At 50.7% G+C, this 16967-nt stretch overlaps 2 protein-coding genes and 2 non-coding genes across 10 annotated transcripts in view; all 4 read left to right on the plus strand.

Annotated features, from left to right (window-relative positions):
• Nucleotides 1-876: 876 nt before the first annotated feature.
• On the plus strand, nt 877-16630 carry PABPC4 (poly(A) binding protein cytoplasmic 4). Of its 7 annotated transcripts, none has more exons than XM_008265521.4 (16): nt 877-2017; nt 4502-4695; nt 5639-5754; nt 6911-7050; nt 7531-7625; nt 8198-8335; nt 9549-9644; nt 11704-11976; nt 12351-12438; nt 12583-12702; nt 13185-13271; nt 13366-13493; nt 14902-14995; nt 15097-15227; nt 15475-15577; nt 16314-16630. In XM_008265521.4, the coding sequence occupies exons 1-15, from the start codon at nt 1825-1827 to the stop codon at nt 15562-15564; spliced, it is 1983 nt and encodes a 660-aa protein (XP_008263743.1). In that variant the 5' UTR covers nt 877-1824; the 3' UTR covers nt 15565-15577; nt 16314-16630. The 7 variants fall into 7 exon arrangements, with proteins under 7 accessions (XP_008263743.1, XP_017201924.1, XP_002715240.1 ...); XM_017346435.3 differs by having other exon boundaries at nt 917-2017; nt 15475-15534; XM_002715194.5 differs by having other exon boundaries at nt 917-2017; nt 12583-12654.
• LOC127493863 (small nucleolar RNA SNORA26) lies at nt 7267-7385 on the plus strand. The gene has a single exon (XR_007924400.1). It is a non-coding gene; the product is annotated as a small nucleolar RNA SNORA26 (small nucleolar RNA).
• Nucleotides 10287-10421, plus strand: LOC127493856 (small nucleolar RNA SNORA55). Its single transcript, XR_007924394.1, has one exon. It is a non-coding gene; the product is annotated as a small nucleolar RNA SNORA55 (small nucleolar RNA).
• The window catches only part of LOC138850673 (peptidyl-prolyl cis-trans isomerase E-like), a 28579-nt gene continuing 28219 nt past the window's right edge, over nt 16608-16967 (plus strand). The window contains exon 1 of the mRNA XM_070078724.1: nt 16608-16746. The gene's annotated coding sequence lies outside the window, so the exon portion shown is untranslated. The remainder of the gene's footprint in view (nt 16747-16967) is intronic.

Below are 16967 nucleotides of genomic sequence, written 5' to 3' on the forward strand. Positions count from 1 at the left end.
CAGCTCAATAGGCTAATCCTCTGCCTGGGGCTCTGGCACCCTGGGGTTCTAGTCCTGGTCGGGTGCCGGATTCTGTCCCGGTCGCTCCTCTTCCAGGCCAGCTCTCTGCTGTGGCTAGGGAGTGCAGTGGAGGATGGCCCAAGTGCTTGGGCCCTGCACCCACATGGGAGACCAGGAGAAGCACCTGGCTCCTGGCTTCAGATCAGCGCGGTGCGCTGGCCGCAGCGTGCCGGCCGCAGTGGCCACTGGGGGGTGAACCAACGGAAAAAAGGAAGACCTTTCTCTCTGTCTCTCACTGTCCACTCTGCCTGTCAAAAAAATAAAAAATAAATAAAAAAAAAAGAAAGTCAGTTACAGAGAAAGACAATGATCTTTCATCCACTGGTTCACTCCACACATGGCTGCCATGGCCTGGTCTGGGCCAGGCCAAAGCCAGGGGCCTGGAACTCCATCTAGTGGGTGCTGGGGTCTAAGCACTTGAGCCATCCTCTGCTGCTTTCCCAGGCGCATTAGCAGGGAGCTGGATTGGAAGTGGAGCATCCGGGACTGGAACCCTCAGCCATGAGGGATCTCATGTGGCGGGCAGCGGCTTAACCTGCTACGCCACAAGGTTGGCCCCCATCCCATTGATTTCTACATGAGGAGTGTGGGCTGGGTTAAACGACCGGCGGGTTCTACTCCCAGACGACGCAGGTGGCTCCATCTATTATCACTATCTGGGGCCCCGGGGTCTCCCGAAGCCGTCAGCGGAGCGGTCCTCCGCGCGCCAGGGGTCGCTGTGGCGCCGCGCGGCCGCACCGGTCGCTCTCGCGTGGCCGCCCCGCCTCGGGCCCCCGGGCCGAGTGGGCGGGCACGACTGCGCCCAGGTCGCGAGGCGCCCTTCGACCAGCAGCGCCCGGGGCGGGCGGGTATAAATGGAGCGGTGGCTCCCCCGGCCGCCTCTCTCCGCCCCGGGTCGCCGCTGCCTCCGCCGCTTTCGGGCTCAGCAGCCTGAAGAAGAAAAAGAGAAAAAGATAAAAAAAAACCCGAAAACGCTTTAAAATCTTTAAAAAAAAAAAAAGAAAAGGAAAAGGACAAGAAAAGGCGAATCCTCCTCGGAGAACCCGCGGGGAAGTCACTTTTGCGCGCTTCCGGCCTGCCCCTCGCCGCCGCCGCCGTGCTTTGGCGTCCGTCGGTCCCGGTCCGTCGGCCCGGTGGTGAGCGCCCGCCCGCCTGCCTGCCTGCCTCCACGCCGGCCGCCGCCCGCGCCGCGTGGCAGCCCCGGCCCCCCGCGCCCTCGCCCCCCGCGCGCCGGCGGAGGCGGCCACCACGTGTCCGCGCTGCCCTTCGCCGTCCCGCCCGCCCGGGGCTTGCCGAGTCGGCACCCGCAACGATTTGGTTTCCCTCTGCCTGGCTGCTGTAATCTTAAACCGCCGGGAGCCCGGGGCCTGTATTTATAGAGAAACGCGTGTCCCCGGGCCGCCGTGGGCAGCATCTGGTTCCCTGCTGGAGAAATTTTTTTTTCCCCCTTCGGAAAGGGGTTTCCCGTTTTAATTTTTTTGTGCTTGGTTAATTTGGAGCTTCAAACCGGGACAGCTGAAAATTAACAAACTCCCGACGAGGGCCATATTGTTTTTGAGCGCCTTTTGTCTGAGGTTTGGCCAGCCCCGAACTCCCGTTTGCGTCCTGTCTCTGAGCCTCCGGACTCCGGCCTCTCCCGGCTGCGCCCCGTGCCACCTGTGAGCCGCGGCGCGGGCCAAGGCTCCGAGAGGAGCCCCTTTTGTTCTGCAGTGGGTCCCCTAAGACGTCCTCCTGGCGGGGCTCGGGGTGGTGGGGGGTGGGGAGATGAACGCTGCGGCCAGCAGCTACCCCATGGCCTCCCTGTACGTGGGTGACCTGCACTCGGACGTCACCGAGGCCATGCTGTACGAAAAGTTCAGTCCTGCGGGGCCTGTGCTGTCCATCCGGGTCTGCCGCGATATGATCACCCGGCGCTCCCTGGGTTATGCCTACGTCAACTTCCAGCAGCCAGCTGACGGTGAGTAGAAGCCATGCCCACTCGCTCCTGGAATCCCAGGAGACCCTGGGAGTCTCTTCTCGGCAGGGCTGTGTGGCCAGGGAGGGCGGCGTCCCGACAGCAGGTGGCTACAGAAGCAGTAGTGGGGAGGCAGGGTGCGGGCCCGGCAAGGCAGGGCGTGTTGTCATGACCCCAGATGCAGTCTTGCTTCCACCACTTGCTGACTGGGTGACCTTGGGCTACTTGGTGGTGGTGGGATTGGAGCCTAAGGAGACTGCAGAACAGGATCAGACCGAAGTGGCTGCTGTCCCATTGTGCCTGGTCCTGCTCCTGTGGGGCTGGGCTGTTAGGGACCCTCAGAGGCCTGCCAGCAAGATGGTACAATTGAAACAGTTGCTTGCAAAAGTTTTAGATTGCCCCTCCCCCACCTGGACCCTGGATTAAGAGTCCCATTTGATTGTGTGCTGATAAGGGATCTAGCAGGGCAGGTAGGAAGCAGGGGGAGCAGTTCTGGGCACTGAGCTCCTAGCAGGGACTTGTGTGAGTGAACAGAGCAGCACGGGCCTGGTCGGCTCCCTGGGCTGCGTGTGCCTCTGGCGTGGAGGAGTTGCTGGCTCTAGGAGAAGCCGGGCTGTGGAAAATGGTGTCCAGGCAGGCTAGGAAAGTGTCGCTTTAAAATGACCGGTCTGGTGGCAGGGGCTGCCTTACCTAGGAACTGCTTCTCCCTTCTCCAAGAGACCTTTTAACTTCTCGCCACCTGAAGAAAACAGGACCCCTGAGAAGGAAAAGGAGCTGCCGGAGGTGGGGGACCGGCGTGGGGTTCCCAGTGCAGTGGCTGGGCCACCCCAGATTGTGGCTGTGGCGTGGCGGGAGGTATGCCGCGGGCGTGGCAGGAGTGAGCCCAGAGGAAACCTAATCAGGGGCAGCACGTGACTCCAGATTAAAAGGGAACAACTGCAGGGACCATTACTGGAAGAAACAAGCCTCTGTGTGGCAAAGGCTCTCCGCGTCCCTATTTTTGTCCCCACTTTGTTCAGGGTCCATGAGACAGAGTGTTACTTCCCACGATGCAGGGGCTCGGACTTGAGAGGTGTCAACCTAGGTGCTGTGAGGTGGACGTGGTGTGGTCTCTGGTCCCAGGAGCAGATAACTGCCCGTGGACTGTTTCTGGGGAGCAGGGAGGTGAATTTATTAGCTGTTACCTGCGTTCTTGACTCTTCTGAACCAGTGTCCTGTCACTTAAAGACAGGGGAAGCCATTGGTCAGTGTGTCTGCCAGCGCATACCTCTGCAGGCCCTGTCCCTGCTATAAATAAGTGCAGCCAGATTTGTCGGGGTAAGCCAACTTGCCTGTGCGGTGCTGTCTGGAAATAGCTGTGTTGAAGTGGACTCCTTTTGCTAATTAGTGGCAGGGTTTGGGGTCCCGGGCTGTGTATCCTGCTGTGCTAAGTGCGCTCCTGGATCTGCCTGGTCTTCTCCCCTTTCCCTGGCTCTTCTCTCTGCAGACAAACCCACCTGAGAACAGTAGGGAAGGTTGGCTGACTGACGGTTGAACTTGTGGGGAGTCAGCCTTAGGCAGTGTTGTTCCCCTGTGTAGTGAGTGGATCCCCCATGAAGGAGGTTCTTGGTGAGGTCGCTGCACCAGTGACCTCAGTACCTGTGCGGCAATGATGCCCAGAGAAGTGGCCACCGGATCTGGGCATCCTTGTTGCCTCAGTGACGTTCCAGGCTGACAGGTGATAATATTTTGACTTCTGGTTCTTTAAATGGGCTCTTGGTTACACCTGTACACACTTCATGGGGAAACCAAGGAAGCATCCTACGTACTGGAGGAGGAACTTGGTTGGGCACCAGGGTGGTTGAAGTCCCAGAATTCTGTAGAAATCAGGTGAAAGCTTGGAAAGCCCAGCCCTGGGGACAGGAGCCGCCTGCGCTGCGCTGTGCTGTCTGCTTAGCGGAAAGGTGTGGTGGCTGCCTCCTTGTCCTGATAAGGCAGAGAACATTGCCTGCTGGGTGTTGCCAGTTATATCAGCCTGGTGATTGAGGCTTTTTTGTCTAAATAAACTTGGGTTCAGGACACTGGGCTAGCTTCAGGGATAGCACATTCTTTGAAATCAGTTGCTCATAGGTTTTATCATTTGTCTGTAGATAGAAGGACTGCAGACCAAAGCTAGGTGATAACTTTGCTGTTCCTCACTAGCTAGCTGCACAGCTTAGCCACCCCATTCCCAAGTGTTTTCTGTTTACAGGTGCACTGTGCCAGCCAGCCCACAGGCCCACCCGGGTCACAGTGGGGGGCATTAATCTCACGTGGGAGGTATTGTCATTGGATCTTGGTGCCAGTGGACCTTCAGGTTGTCTTTACCTGACAAGGACGGTCCCAGAGGGGTCGGATTCTCAGTGCGGCTAGAGGAGTGTGATTCCCTTTGGTTCTCGAAACGGTGGTGGTCACCTCCCCAAGGGCTGAGGCTTTATGTCCTTGATTGAAATGTTTCTCTCCCAACAGCTGAGCGGGCCTTGGACACCATGAACTTTGATGTGATTAAGGGGAAGCCAATCCGTATCATGTGGTCTCAGAGGGATCCCTCTTTGAGAAAATCTGGTGTGGGAAATGTCTTCATCAAGAACCTGGACAAATCTATAGATAACAAGGCACTTTATGATACGTTTTCTGCTTTTGGAAACATTCTGTCCTGCAAGGTAAATGCTGAGTAAATGATTTTAGCAGAATAGTTACCGAACCTTGAAAACATGAGAAATACCAAGTTGGAACTGCCTTGTTGTTGGGGGCAGCAGGGTGTGGTGACTTTCAGAGTGCTGGGAATGGAGTCCTGCGGGTCCCAGCGGAAGCAGCAGGTGCTTGCATGTCTTGTTTGGCTTCCCTCTCCTGAAATACCCTCCCTGTTTCCCAGCTTTGGAAGCCTCAATAGAGCAGAGGCTGGCAGGGGAGGGGCTGAGAAGCACCTCTGGTCTCTAGGAAGCTTTACTTAGCACTCTGCCTCACAGATCATAAAATAGATTTTTAAAAATTTGATATTCTGTTCACCCTCTTTTCCACACATTGTTTATGTGATATAGACACTTCATGGAACTTCCATGATGATTGTTCCTGTGTCTCATACCACATTGGATTAAAGTTCCATGTGGCCTCGAGCAGTGGTTTGTCTGTGTTTGCACCCAGAGCTCTTAGAGGATTTTGTGATACAAATGAGTAAGACATCATGTGGAATTTAAGCAGCATGATTTGTACATGGAGCATTTACGAGGTGTGTGGTGATGTGCCGCGTTGTTGGAAGATTCACACTAGCGTAGACATTGTGGTGCGGTGGGCTAGGCTGTGCATTTGGCTCTCCTGTACTGCATTCCGTATCGGAGTACTAGTTTGCATCTCAGCACCTTCGTTTCTAATCCAGCTTCCCGCTAATGCATTCTGGGAGGCAGCATTGAGGGCTCTCTGCCACTTACCAGGGAGACAAGGATGGAGCTGAGGCTCCTGGCTTTGGCCTGCCCAGCCCTAGCAGTTAATGGGCATTTGGGGAGTAAACCAGTGAAAGATAACCTTTCACATCTGTAAAAATAATACACTTTAAAAAAATACCAAGTATGGTCGGTGGTGCTAAACGATCTGCCTTGTCCTTGCCAGGTGGTGTGTGATGAGAACGGCTCTAAGGGTTATGCCTTTGTCCACTTCGAGACGCAAGAGGCTGCCGACAAGGCCATCGAGAAGATGAATGGCATGCTCCTCAATGACCGCAAAGTGTGAGTGTCCCAGTCCGGAGCAACAGCCATCGCATGAGCCAGCCGTTGGCCCCACCTCGGTATTAACTGGCACACACAAGGCGGCTACTGGTTCTCTCGGCCCAAGTGTGGCCTGCTCCTACCTCTCCACTCCAGGGCTGGTGAGTCTTCCTGCCTGAGCTGTGGCAGCCCTTTTGACTCGCCGAGGTGGGCTTTCCTGCCCAAGCCGTGGCCTGCCTGCCGCCTCCCTTACAGGCATCCATCCGTGGGTTTTGTGAGCATCAGCAGCAGGGATGGCGGGAAGGCAGCTCTGAGCCCACTCTGAGCAGGGGTCTTGGCCAGCAGCAGAGTGGAGAGGGCCCTGGGCTGACCAGGAGCTGTGTACTAGCTATGTGACCTTGGCCTTCCTGTGACTCAGGTCTGTCCATGGGTCTCGCTAGTGGTTGATTCCAAATTGTCCCTCTAGTTCTCTGTTTTCTATCGTGACTCAGTGACGTCTAAAACAAGGCTGGCTCCACTGGAATACTTAATTTGATTATAATGGAAACAGTCCCATCCCTTTGCTTGCAGACACATGTCATAACAGACCTTGTCACTTGTTAAAGTGCACACAGAGAGTGGGAACTTAGAAAACCACGTTGAGGAAGGGACAGTGCAAGCTGAAATCATTTCTGTTCTTCGTGGTGTTGGGCAGAAAAGAGAAGATGGGTTGTGTTTCAGATGTTTCTGTGCACAGCGGTCAGTTACATGTAGGAAAAAAAAAAATTTTCCTGAACCAAAATGAATCAAATAGCCGAGCAAAGGGTACCTCTTTGCTAGTACTAACCACTGTTAACAGTTTGGTTTGTATCCTTCCAGACCTTTTCTATGCATTTACATAGATGCACAGAAAGGAACGTTTTAAAAACATGGCCATCAGGTTTCTGCACGAAGGCAGTGTGATGTGGTAGGAGTAGCCCTGGTCTGGGCCGGGAGCCCTGGGGCTGGTCCTCGCAGGGTAGTCCTGCCTCTTTCTCATTCTGCTGGGGACTTGTCTCTGAGCTTATTCTTGGTGGTGGATGGGGACCTTATTTATTTTAACCTCTCCTGTCGGCCTTTAACTCGCATTCCTTTGGAACCCCTGGAAATCACGTTTTGTTCCTCTGGGTAATGACTGCTTTTCATGGTCTCTTTTTAGGTTTGTGGGCAGATTCAAGTCACGTAAAGAGCGGGAAGCTGAGCTTGGAGCCAAAGCCAAGGAATTCACTAATGTTTATATTAAAAACTTTGGGGAGGAGGTGGATGATGAAAGTCTGAAAGACCTATTTAGTCAATTTGGTAAGTTGAGAGTCCTTTGCCCTATTTGTCCCCTTTCACAGTCTACTAGACCCCAGAACTCATCTATTTTTACTTAAGAGATGAGGACAGTAAACCCAGAAATAAAACAGCTTGCATGACCAAGGTCACAGGGTAGGTGGGGTAGACCTCTTCCTACCCCTAAGGCCACCTCAGCTGCTTAGTCCCAATTAGACGACCAGGCGTACACCCTTTCCTGTGCCCTTTTAAAACTGACAGTGCTTTAAGAGGCTAACACAGAAGGGGAAAGTAAGTCTCCCTAAAACCCAGAGAAGAGATTGTCATCTCCTCTTTGGATCCTGTCTGGAGATACAGCTGATAAGAGAAGACCAAGGCATAGTGTCTTTCTGTCTTAAGAGTTCATTTGGGCTGGCCAGAGATTTACGTTGAGAATTCCTATAGAGAAGCCTTTTCTCTAGCTACGGTAGAGATGATGTTACTAATAGTTCTGTGCTTTAATAGGTAAAACCCTCAGTGTCAAGGTGATGAGAGATCCCAGTGGGAAATCCAAAGGCTTTGGCTTTGTGAGTTACGAAAAACACGAGGATGCCAACAAGGTGAGAGTACCACAAGGACGGGGAGAATTTTGTAGGAGGTGGTCCCAGAGTAAGGGTAGGGTCTTGCTAGCAGGTGGTAGAGCAGAGCTAGAATGGTCTGAGGGTCTGGTAATAAATAGGTCCTAAATTTGTCATTGATCGTTTACAGAGCACTTGGCACGTACCTGTTAGCCTGTTGTTGAAAGAACAGGATGGTTGTTCCCATTCATGGGTGAGGTGACCAAAGCCCAGAGAGTTGCTGATTGATGACAGCACACTGTAGGCAAAGTATGGTGCTCAGCCCCAAAAAACACATCAGAGAGCGTGAGAAATTTAATGACAGCCATGCCATCATGTTTGTATTTAATGAAAAACCTGGGTTTTCTCGTTTCCTTTTATATTATCTGGACCAATATCCATTTAAATATTAATTCCACTTTAGAGGTGAGGAAGTGTGAGCTTGTTTAGCAGACTTCAGAGATGGCATAAAATTTGATTTTAACCCACAGGAAAGAGGTTTTTCTCAGTGTTGAACTGGACTTAAATAGACCTCAAATAAGGCCCCTGTCTCTGCAACTTTATTTTTTCTCTAGGCCGTAGAAGAGATGAATGGAAAAGAGATTGGTGGGAAAGTCATATTTGTAGGCCGCGCACAGAAGAAAGTAGAACGGCAAGCTGAATTAAAACGGAAATTTGAGCAGCTAAAACAGGAGCGAATTAGTCGATACCAGGTGAGGTGGTCTTGGCCCAGCCTGCCAGTGGGATATACTGTGAAACCTATGCATAGCACCCTTTGTTCACCCAAGACTGCCTCCTCTCAGTTCTTCCAGCACCAGGTTTAGAAGGATAAGTCACTGATGAGATACTATAGTGATTATAGAACAGAGATTCCTTTGGAGGGCCAACTTTCCTAGAAAACTTGGCATGTTGGACTTTGCTATGTGGGTTCCTTCTATTTAAGATAAAACCTGGTGAGAAGAGCCCTACAGCGGTGAGTGGCCAGCCAGAGCAGCTGTGAAGCAGATGCCTGGTTACCTTGGGGTGGGTGTGAGTTGGATGGAGCAAATAACACTGTTTGGGACACCTGCATCCTGTATCTCAGTGCCTGGGTTCAAGTCTTGTGTCCACTCCTGACCAGCATTCCAGTTCCATTTAATGCATATCCTAGGAGTCAGTGGATAATACCTCTGTAGTTGGTCCCAGGGCTGGCGTTGTGGTATGGCAGGTTAAGCCACTGCTTGCAGTGCTGACATACCAAATCAGATTGCTCATTCACGGATCCCCTGTTCCGTTTCTGATCCAGCTTCTTGCTGTTGTACCTGTAAAGGCATAGATGGTAGCCAAATTACTTGGGCCCCTGCTACCCAAGTGGAAGACTGGGAAGGAGTTCCTGGCTCCTGGCTCCTGGCTCCTGGCTCCAGGGGAGTGAACAAAGATGGGAAGACTCTGTCTCTGTGATTGCCTTGATGATCTGAACTGTTAGGGCAGTAATTTCTAACATTGGGATTGCAGGAGAATCACTTGCAGAGCTGACACAATGCTGGGCCCTAGCCCCAGAATTGCTCTTATATCAGATCTGAGGTCCAAAGATTTATTTTGTTAGTTTGAAAGGCAGGAGTTGTAGAGAAGGATCTTCCATCTGTTCTCCCACATGGGTAGCAGGGCCTCAAGTACTTGGGCCATCCTCTGTTGCATCCCTAGGCACATCAGCAGGGAGCTGTATTGGACGCAGAGCATGTGGGGCCTGAACCAGCACTCTGATGTGGGATGTGGGCATCGCAGGCAGCAGCCCAACCTCTGTGCCAAAATACTGGCCTCAAGATTTTTATTTCTACAAATTTCCAAGGATGTTGACAGGCTGCTTTAGGGATTTCACTTTGGGGACCATTGTCTTGGGAAATAGATGCGACATTCAGTTAACAGGGATGTTTCTCCTTTATTTAGGGTGTGAACCTCTACATTAAGAACTTGGATGACACCATTGATGATGAGAAATTACGGAAAGAATTTTCTCCTTTTGGGTCAATCACCAGTGCTAAGGTATTTTAATTATATTGGGGGAGTGAAATAGCAGTATTCTGTTACAGATTTTGGCTGTGTTTTACCTAAGGGTCTAAACTTGTAAAAAGTAGCTGCTAGAGCTCATGACGAGCCTCGGGTGATCACTGACATCATAAATAAGAGTGTCAGTTGTTAAATCAACAACAGGAGTCACTGTGCACTTGCTCCCCATGTAGGATCTCTGTCCTTAATGTGTTGTACTATGAGAATTAACGGTAAAAATAGTCTTCAAACAGTACTTTATACTTTGTGTGTCCGGGTGATAACTGTTGAAATCTTACTTAGTATAGAGTTGATCTTCTGTATATAAAGATAATTAAAAATGAATCTTAATGAAGAATGGAATAGGAGAAAGAGTAGGAGATGGAATGGTTTGTGGGTGGGAGGGAGGTTATGAATGAAGAACCGCTAAAATCCAAAAGTTGTGCTTATGAAATTTATATTTATTAAATAAAAGCTTTCTATTAAAAAGTAGCTGCTAGGTTATTCTAGAAAATTCCTCTTTGCTCTCAGTTCTCCTGAGTTCTTCCTGGGGAATGACATCTCTGGGCTCGTGTTAGGACCTCCTGAGCGCTGGAGTAAGGGCAGATGAGACCGCGCCCCTCCCTGCCAGCCCTCATAGCACCTGAGTCTTTCCCATTCCCTGCTGCTCTGTGCTGGTGTGGGGACGGATGGTGCCACAGCGTGGGCAGAGGAAATCCAGACGGGCTGTTTTCCATTCACCTTGGAGCCTGTCTCTACAGCTCTGCTACATTTTCTCCTTCTGGAGAATGAACGTGTTAAAGATTTTGGAGCTGAAGTTGGCAACTTCTTGCTCGGTCTTTGGTAGGAAAAGGAAAAAGGAGTGGAGAGTTTGCTTTTCTACGTTTTGCTCTTTGCATCATTTGTTTTCTAAAGAATTTGAGTCTGTGAGCAAGCAAATGCTACAGGGGGACTATATTGCATGTCCTTGACACTTCCGGAGTATGATGGAGACTGATGGCATTGGAAAGTTTTGGGTCATACTCTGGAGACACTGGCCTGCTTGGCAGAGGTGCAGCAGATGCCACCGAGTCCTTTAGGTGATGAGAAAGGAGGCTAGGTGTGCTGGTAAGGGCTTGGTGGCCTGTCCCAGCCTGTGAATGATGTGCAAAAGAACTCTGAGTTGTAGGAAGTTAACGCGACGCTAATTCCCTGGGGCTTGTTCCTTACCCCTTGCTCACCCAGCTGTTCCCATCAGTCTAAGGAATGATAGTGCTTATCTACATAGTAGGCAAGTTTGCCTTTGTGCAAGCAGCAGCAGAACTATACCTTGCAGTTTTCGCACATCCTGCTAGCCTGCCTCCCTGGGAGAGTGTTGGGTTGGTGCAAAGCTTTACCTCCATAGCCTCCATTTCAGGAGGCTCTCTGGGCCCTACACAGAGACACTCACAGTACAAAGCACACGCAGTCTGAGGAAAAGCCATACGTACTCTTTGAGGTGGAGAAAAATGCTGTTAGTGAATGACTTCATCTGGAAAAAGATTGCCTGGTCTAGTGGACACGTGGCTTTGAAGCTGTTTGTCTAGGAGAATGTGAAAATGCAGCTCAGGGCCAGGTACCTAGAGTTAGAGCCCAGGCTGCCTGTCTCCCAGCTTGTCATCCCTGCCGTTCTCACTGCACTCATAGTGGCTGTCATTGGAGACCTGAGGGTTCTGTGACTGCTGCTCACGGGTGGTATTTCAAAAGCATCATCCTAACTGTGCCAAGCCTGTTGTCCACCAGGGTCTTGGAAAGGATGAGTTCTACAGAGTTTGTTCCTCATTACTGATGTCTTGTGATCTGTGCTTGTGGTGGCTATGATTCTAGGTGTCAGGAAACATCTTTATATTCCTGGTTTTATCATTAGTTGTATCACAGTGTTGGGGAACTCTAGCAGTCCCTGTGGACTTGAAAATGTCTAGGAACCCTAGAGGCTGTGATGATCTCAGGTTTTTGGGGGTTCTGTTTTTTTGTTCTTTGGGATAGCTTCCTCCCAACCCCAAAACCTTTTTCTTAAGAGGCTGGTCTCATTTTGTAGGTGATGCTGGAGGATGGAAGAAGCAAAGGATTTGGCTTTGTCTGCTTCTCATCTCCTGAAGAGGCAACCAAAGCAGTCACTGAGATGAACGGACGCATTGTGGGCTCCAAGCCACTGTACGTTGCCCTAGCCCAGAGGAAGGAAGAGAGAAAGGCCCACCTGACCAACCAGTATATGCAGCGGGTGGCTGGAATGAGAGCACTCCCTGCCAACGCCATCTTAAATCAGTTCCAGCCTGCAGCTGGTGGCTACTTTGTGCCAGCAGTTCCACAGGTGGGTCTGTTGTCAGTTCATGTCTTTGGAGTCTGCCCAGTAACAGCAGTTCTGCCCTGACTGGGGAGAGGGATGTGGGGTAGTGGAATTCTAGACTGTCAGAGTAAAGACCCTTTAAGGGAAAATGAGGAAGGACTTACTTATATCCGTGTACACAGTGGCAGAGTGAACAGTCCCCATTAACCGAAAATGAGGAAGGACTTACTTATATCCGTATACACAGTGGCGGTGTGAACAGTCCCCATTAACCGACCCCTCAGCTTCTGAGTAGAGCTCCCTTTACTCCAGACAGTTACCCTAGGGCCAGGTGGTGGTAAAATGAGTGGATTCAGGTCCTTGAGATAAAAGGGCTTGAGTGCTCTTCTTTCTTACAGGCTCAGGGAAGACCTCCTTATTACACCCCTAACCAGTTAGCACAGATGAGGCCTAATCCACGCTGGCAGCAAGGTGGGAGACCTCAAGGTAGGTGGTGGGGAGAAGCGATTTGATTACCCAGGCTGCACCTGTCCTAGTCTGCTTGTCTTTCCTGCCTGCCCCTCTGAGGTGTGTCCTAGGATGTGGTCCATGTTGCTTGCCAGCGATAGACAGTTTTTGTGTTTTCTCCAGGCTTCCAAGGAATGCCAAGTGCTATTCGCCAGGCTGGGCCTCGTCCAACTCTTCGCCATCTGGCTCCAACTGGTAATGCTCCGGCCTCTCGTGGCCTCCCTACTACCACTCAGAGAGTCGGTGAGCACACTGGCCTTTAGGAGTGTGGCCCGGGAGGAGGGTTAGGATGAGCAGGCTCTGGTCAGCGTTGGGCTCAAGTATTTTGAGTCCTGGTTCTGTAATCCTAGCTGTGTGCTTTAGTAGGTACTTTAGTCAGGAATGGGGAAACAGTGAGTTCTAGGTGTGCTGGTTTCTTTTAACATGCTTTGCTCATCTGTGTGACAAAGGCTAACTGTAGAAATTTGCTAGCCAGATGACTACAAAGGTAGCCTGTTCTTGTGGGTAGAGTGGGGAATGCAAGGAAACTTTTTTACAGAGTTTGTCCTGTATTCCAAGATGTGGAATGCCGAGAGTTGTGTTACCCTTTGGCTCCTCCTAGTAGCGGTAGTGGCCCCATGTGTGATGTGTCTGTGTGAACGTGTGTTGGAATTTCTCCTTCCGTGGGGCGTGGCCAGTTGGACATGTGCCGCCAACACTGATGTGCGTTTGCTGGTCTGTTGTAGGGTCTGAGTGCCCGGACCGCTTGGCTATGGACTTTGGTGGGGCTGGTGCCGCCCAGCAAGGGCTGACTGACAGCTGCCAGTCTGGAGGTGGTATTGGATGCACACAGAAGGGGGAAAGATGGGATTTGACGGGTCTGTGCCCAGACTGATGGGCTTTAATTGTATTCGTTCCTTCCCTAAGGTGTTCCTACAGCTGTGCAGAATCTAGCACCCCGCGCTGCTGTTGCTGCTGCTGCCCCTCGGGCTGTTGCTCCATATAAATATGCGTCCAGTGTCCGCAGCCCTCACCCTGCCATACAGCCTTTGCAGGTGAGGTCCCAGGCAGTTTGCCAAAAGGCTTTTCCTCATAACCAATTGCTGTAGAAGGTGACTTGACTTTTTTTTTTTTTTTTTTTTTTTTTAAGATTTATTTATATATTTGAAAGGCAGAGTTACAGAAAAGGGGAGGGAAAGACAATCTTCCATCTGCTGGTTCACTCCTCATATGGCTGCAAGGGCAGCGGCTGGGCCAGGCCAAAAAGCCAGGTTTTTCTTCTGGGTCCCCCATGTGGGTGCAGGGTCCCAAGCAATTGGGCCATCCTCTGCTGCTTTCCCAGGCACATTATTAGGGAACTGGATGGGGGAAATGCAGCAGCTGGGATAGGAACCAGTGCCTATATGGGATGTCATCCTTGCAGGTGGCCACTTAACTTACTACATCACACCAGCAGCCTCTTTGATTCTTAAAACGGGCATTAAATGTCTGTTCTGCATTAGGGCATCGTGGTCTGTGTCCTTGCCTTCAGGCTGACCAGTTGGAGAGCAGGGGCTGGAAAGGGTTCTAATGCGAGTTAACTACGGAATGCCCCTGAAGGGACAGCCGGTGCTTCCTGTTTTTGTGGAATCCACAATCTCACTTAACTCTGACCATCCAGGTCACTTTAACATCTGGTGACGTGTTTGATCTTTGGCTGTTAGGCAAGATGACTGGGGGACATGAAGGCAGGAAGAGGTGGAACCAGAGTTTAGAACTTTGTGTGCTGTCACCAGAGCTGTGCTCTTAAAGGCGAACCAAGAAGCAGTGAGTTTGTCGTAGAGCTCAGTAGCAGTGCTGTGGTAGTGCCACTCTGCTCAGCCTTCAGGTCTGTGAGCTGGGAGAAGGCTCCTGAGCCACCTCTGTGCCCTTGCTCTCCAGGGTGGGGAGTTTCCAGAACTTGATGCTGTGTGGAGAGATGTTCTGCCTACAAAGTCCTCTTTTAGGGCTGTGGCTGACGTTGGCATTCGTGTTGGCTGTCCTTAGCAGTGAAGGTGATGTGGAAGGGTGATATTTGCACCCTTTGACTCCATCTGTATTGGAGGTCACCCTAAAGAAAAGCTGATTCTCAGGTAGTTCACACACATAAAATGTTTGCTGTAGCCTTTAATATAACAAGACTTGGAATTTAAGTAACTTAGGGCAAATTAAATGAAAATGTCAGAAAATACTGACCTGGCTTTGTAGGTTTGGTATATTTATTGCACTTTTCCTACTGATAGCATGCTATTTTCGTTAGTTTTGGTTTGTGTACTTTCCCTCACCGTATCATTTAATCCCACGAGGACTGAAACCAGTTTGAGAGGACAGATGCTTCTGTCTCCTCTTTGACATGCTTAAGATATTCACATGTCGACAGTTCAGATGTGGCCACCAGCAAATGTCCTGTCCTTGATGCTAACCACTGCCTCTCCTGGTTCCCAGGCACCCCAGCCTGCTGTCCACGTGCAGGGGCAAGAGCCCCTGACTGCCTCCATGCTGGCTGCAGCACCCCCCCAGGAACAGAAACAGATGCTGGGTGAGTGCCCATGTGCCTGCAGAAGAGGGTGGCTGACCCAGACAGCAGTGTCCTCTCTACTGGGAAGCGATTTGGTTCTTCATGAGCTGTCCCACCCACAGGAGAACGATTGTTCCCGCTCATCCAAACGATGCACTCAAACCTGGCGGGCAAGATCACGGGAATGCTGCTGGAGATCGACAACTCGGAGCTGCTGCACATGCTGGAGTCCCCCGAGTCTCTCCGCTCCAAGGTGAGTGGTCCTCAGACCCCACAGCTTCAGCTCCCAGCTAGATCACAGTGCCCTTGGACGCTCAGGTGCAGCCGGGGGTGGGGGGTGGGGTTGTCCTCCTGCCTTGCCTGTGATGGGGAAAGCATCCAGCACCAGAAATCCAAGGGCTATTTCCACACTGGGCTGTGTTCCACCCCTGGGCTCAGACACTGGGGAGGGGTGACATGGCTCTCCTCAGCCTCACTGACCACCTGGAGGTTTCTCACAGGTGGATGAAGCTGTGGCAGTTTTACAAGCTCATCATGCCAAGAAAGAAGCTGCCCAGAAGGTGGGCGCTGTTGCTGCTGCTACCTCTTAGACATGGAAAAACCGTATGTTGGCTATTTCATTTTTCCGCAGTGGTTTTTGGTTTTGAACGTCTTACTAAAAGAAGAGGGGCAGTATATAGAACGCCATTTCTGTCACCCAGCCTGATAACTTGTGCAGGTCATTGCTGAGCCTTTTCTGTTATCTAGATGAGTTAATATGGAGGAAGGAGTACAGGGCTGTGAATTTAAAAAAGAGTTCCTGGTCCAATCTTCCTCCCAAATCACCTTGTTGATCCGAAATAATGATGGGTCTACAAGGAGTTCTCTTAATCAGGACATAAAGTCTCATTCTGTGAGTATCATCTTCCTGGTTTGTTCAGAGGTTGGCTTCCAGAGAGAGGCTTTGTCATCGAGGATCAGGACCTAGAGGGAGAGATACACATGCCTGACTATAGTTACATGTGACTGTTCCACTTGACCACTCACCATAAGGTTGTGGACTTTGTCTGTAGCAGGCTTGGTGAGATGAGCAGAGGCAAGGTAAGGAAGAGTGCGTGGAATGGCCAGAGCTGGAGTGTTAGTAGGATTGATTGGGCATAGGTGTGCACCAACGGCCCGAGGAGCCCTCACCTAATGAGTAGAGGGAAGCAGTGCACAGGACATGGCCCAGAGTCAGGTGGCCCCAAATGTCTGTAGTGCTGAGGGTGGGAAACTCTGATCTAGTATTTTCTTACTAGCGAGATTTTAATGAAATCTCTGAAATTATTTTATGTATTTGTGTTGGTGCTTTTCTTTTCAGGATTCAAAAGCCAAATAACCCCTCGTGGAGTTCAGCTCAAGGTTTGAAGACTTCGTAGCTTGTCCTATGGACCTCAACACCAAGAACCACAAATTGCAAATTTAATAGGTCATTTTGTATCAAAAGGTCAATTAATGAAGCACCTAGAATTTTTCAATTATATGACTATATTCTCTGGGTTCTGCTTTGGCCCAGACAGTGTGAACTTTTTTTTCTATTGTGGGTTTTGATTTTCTTTTTTCCCCCTTCCCTGGAAATTGGTTTTATTTGATGTACCCAAGTCTTATGTTTCTCAATAAAGAAAAATCTCCATAAAACTGCCTCCATCTTACCACAGTTTTATTCTATAAATTCCAGTCTTCACTAGAAGTAATTTCTGGATGTGACTAGATTGGAGCGAGCTCCTGTCTCCTGTTTACAAGTGGATGACCAGGTGTGCAGCCCTGTTGACTATGGCCCTGTCCCTTTGCACAGTATTGTGGTAGGTTCCATCAGTGAGTATTGGCCCCGTGGAATGTGCAGAGGACAGAGGTCTGAAGAATCACAATCTGGCTCAGGGAAGTGTGGAGTAGAGGCAGCTGGCACATGGCCCAAGGACAGGCAGTAAGGTCTGCAGAACTGGGCTGATGAGCTGTCCCCCTTCCCTTGTACTGT

The sequence above is a fragment of the Oryctolagus cuniculus genome, chromosome 7, assembly GCF_964237555.1.
Source record: "Oryctolagus cuniculus chromosome 7, mOryCun1.1, whole genome shotgun sequence".
In the NCBI taxonomy this organism is placed as follows: domain Eukaryota; kingdom Metazoa; phylum Chordata; class Mammalia; order Lagomorpha; family Leporidae; genus Oryctolagus; species Oryctolagus cuniculus.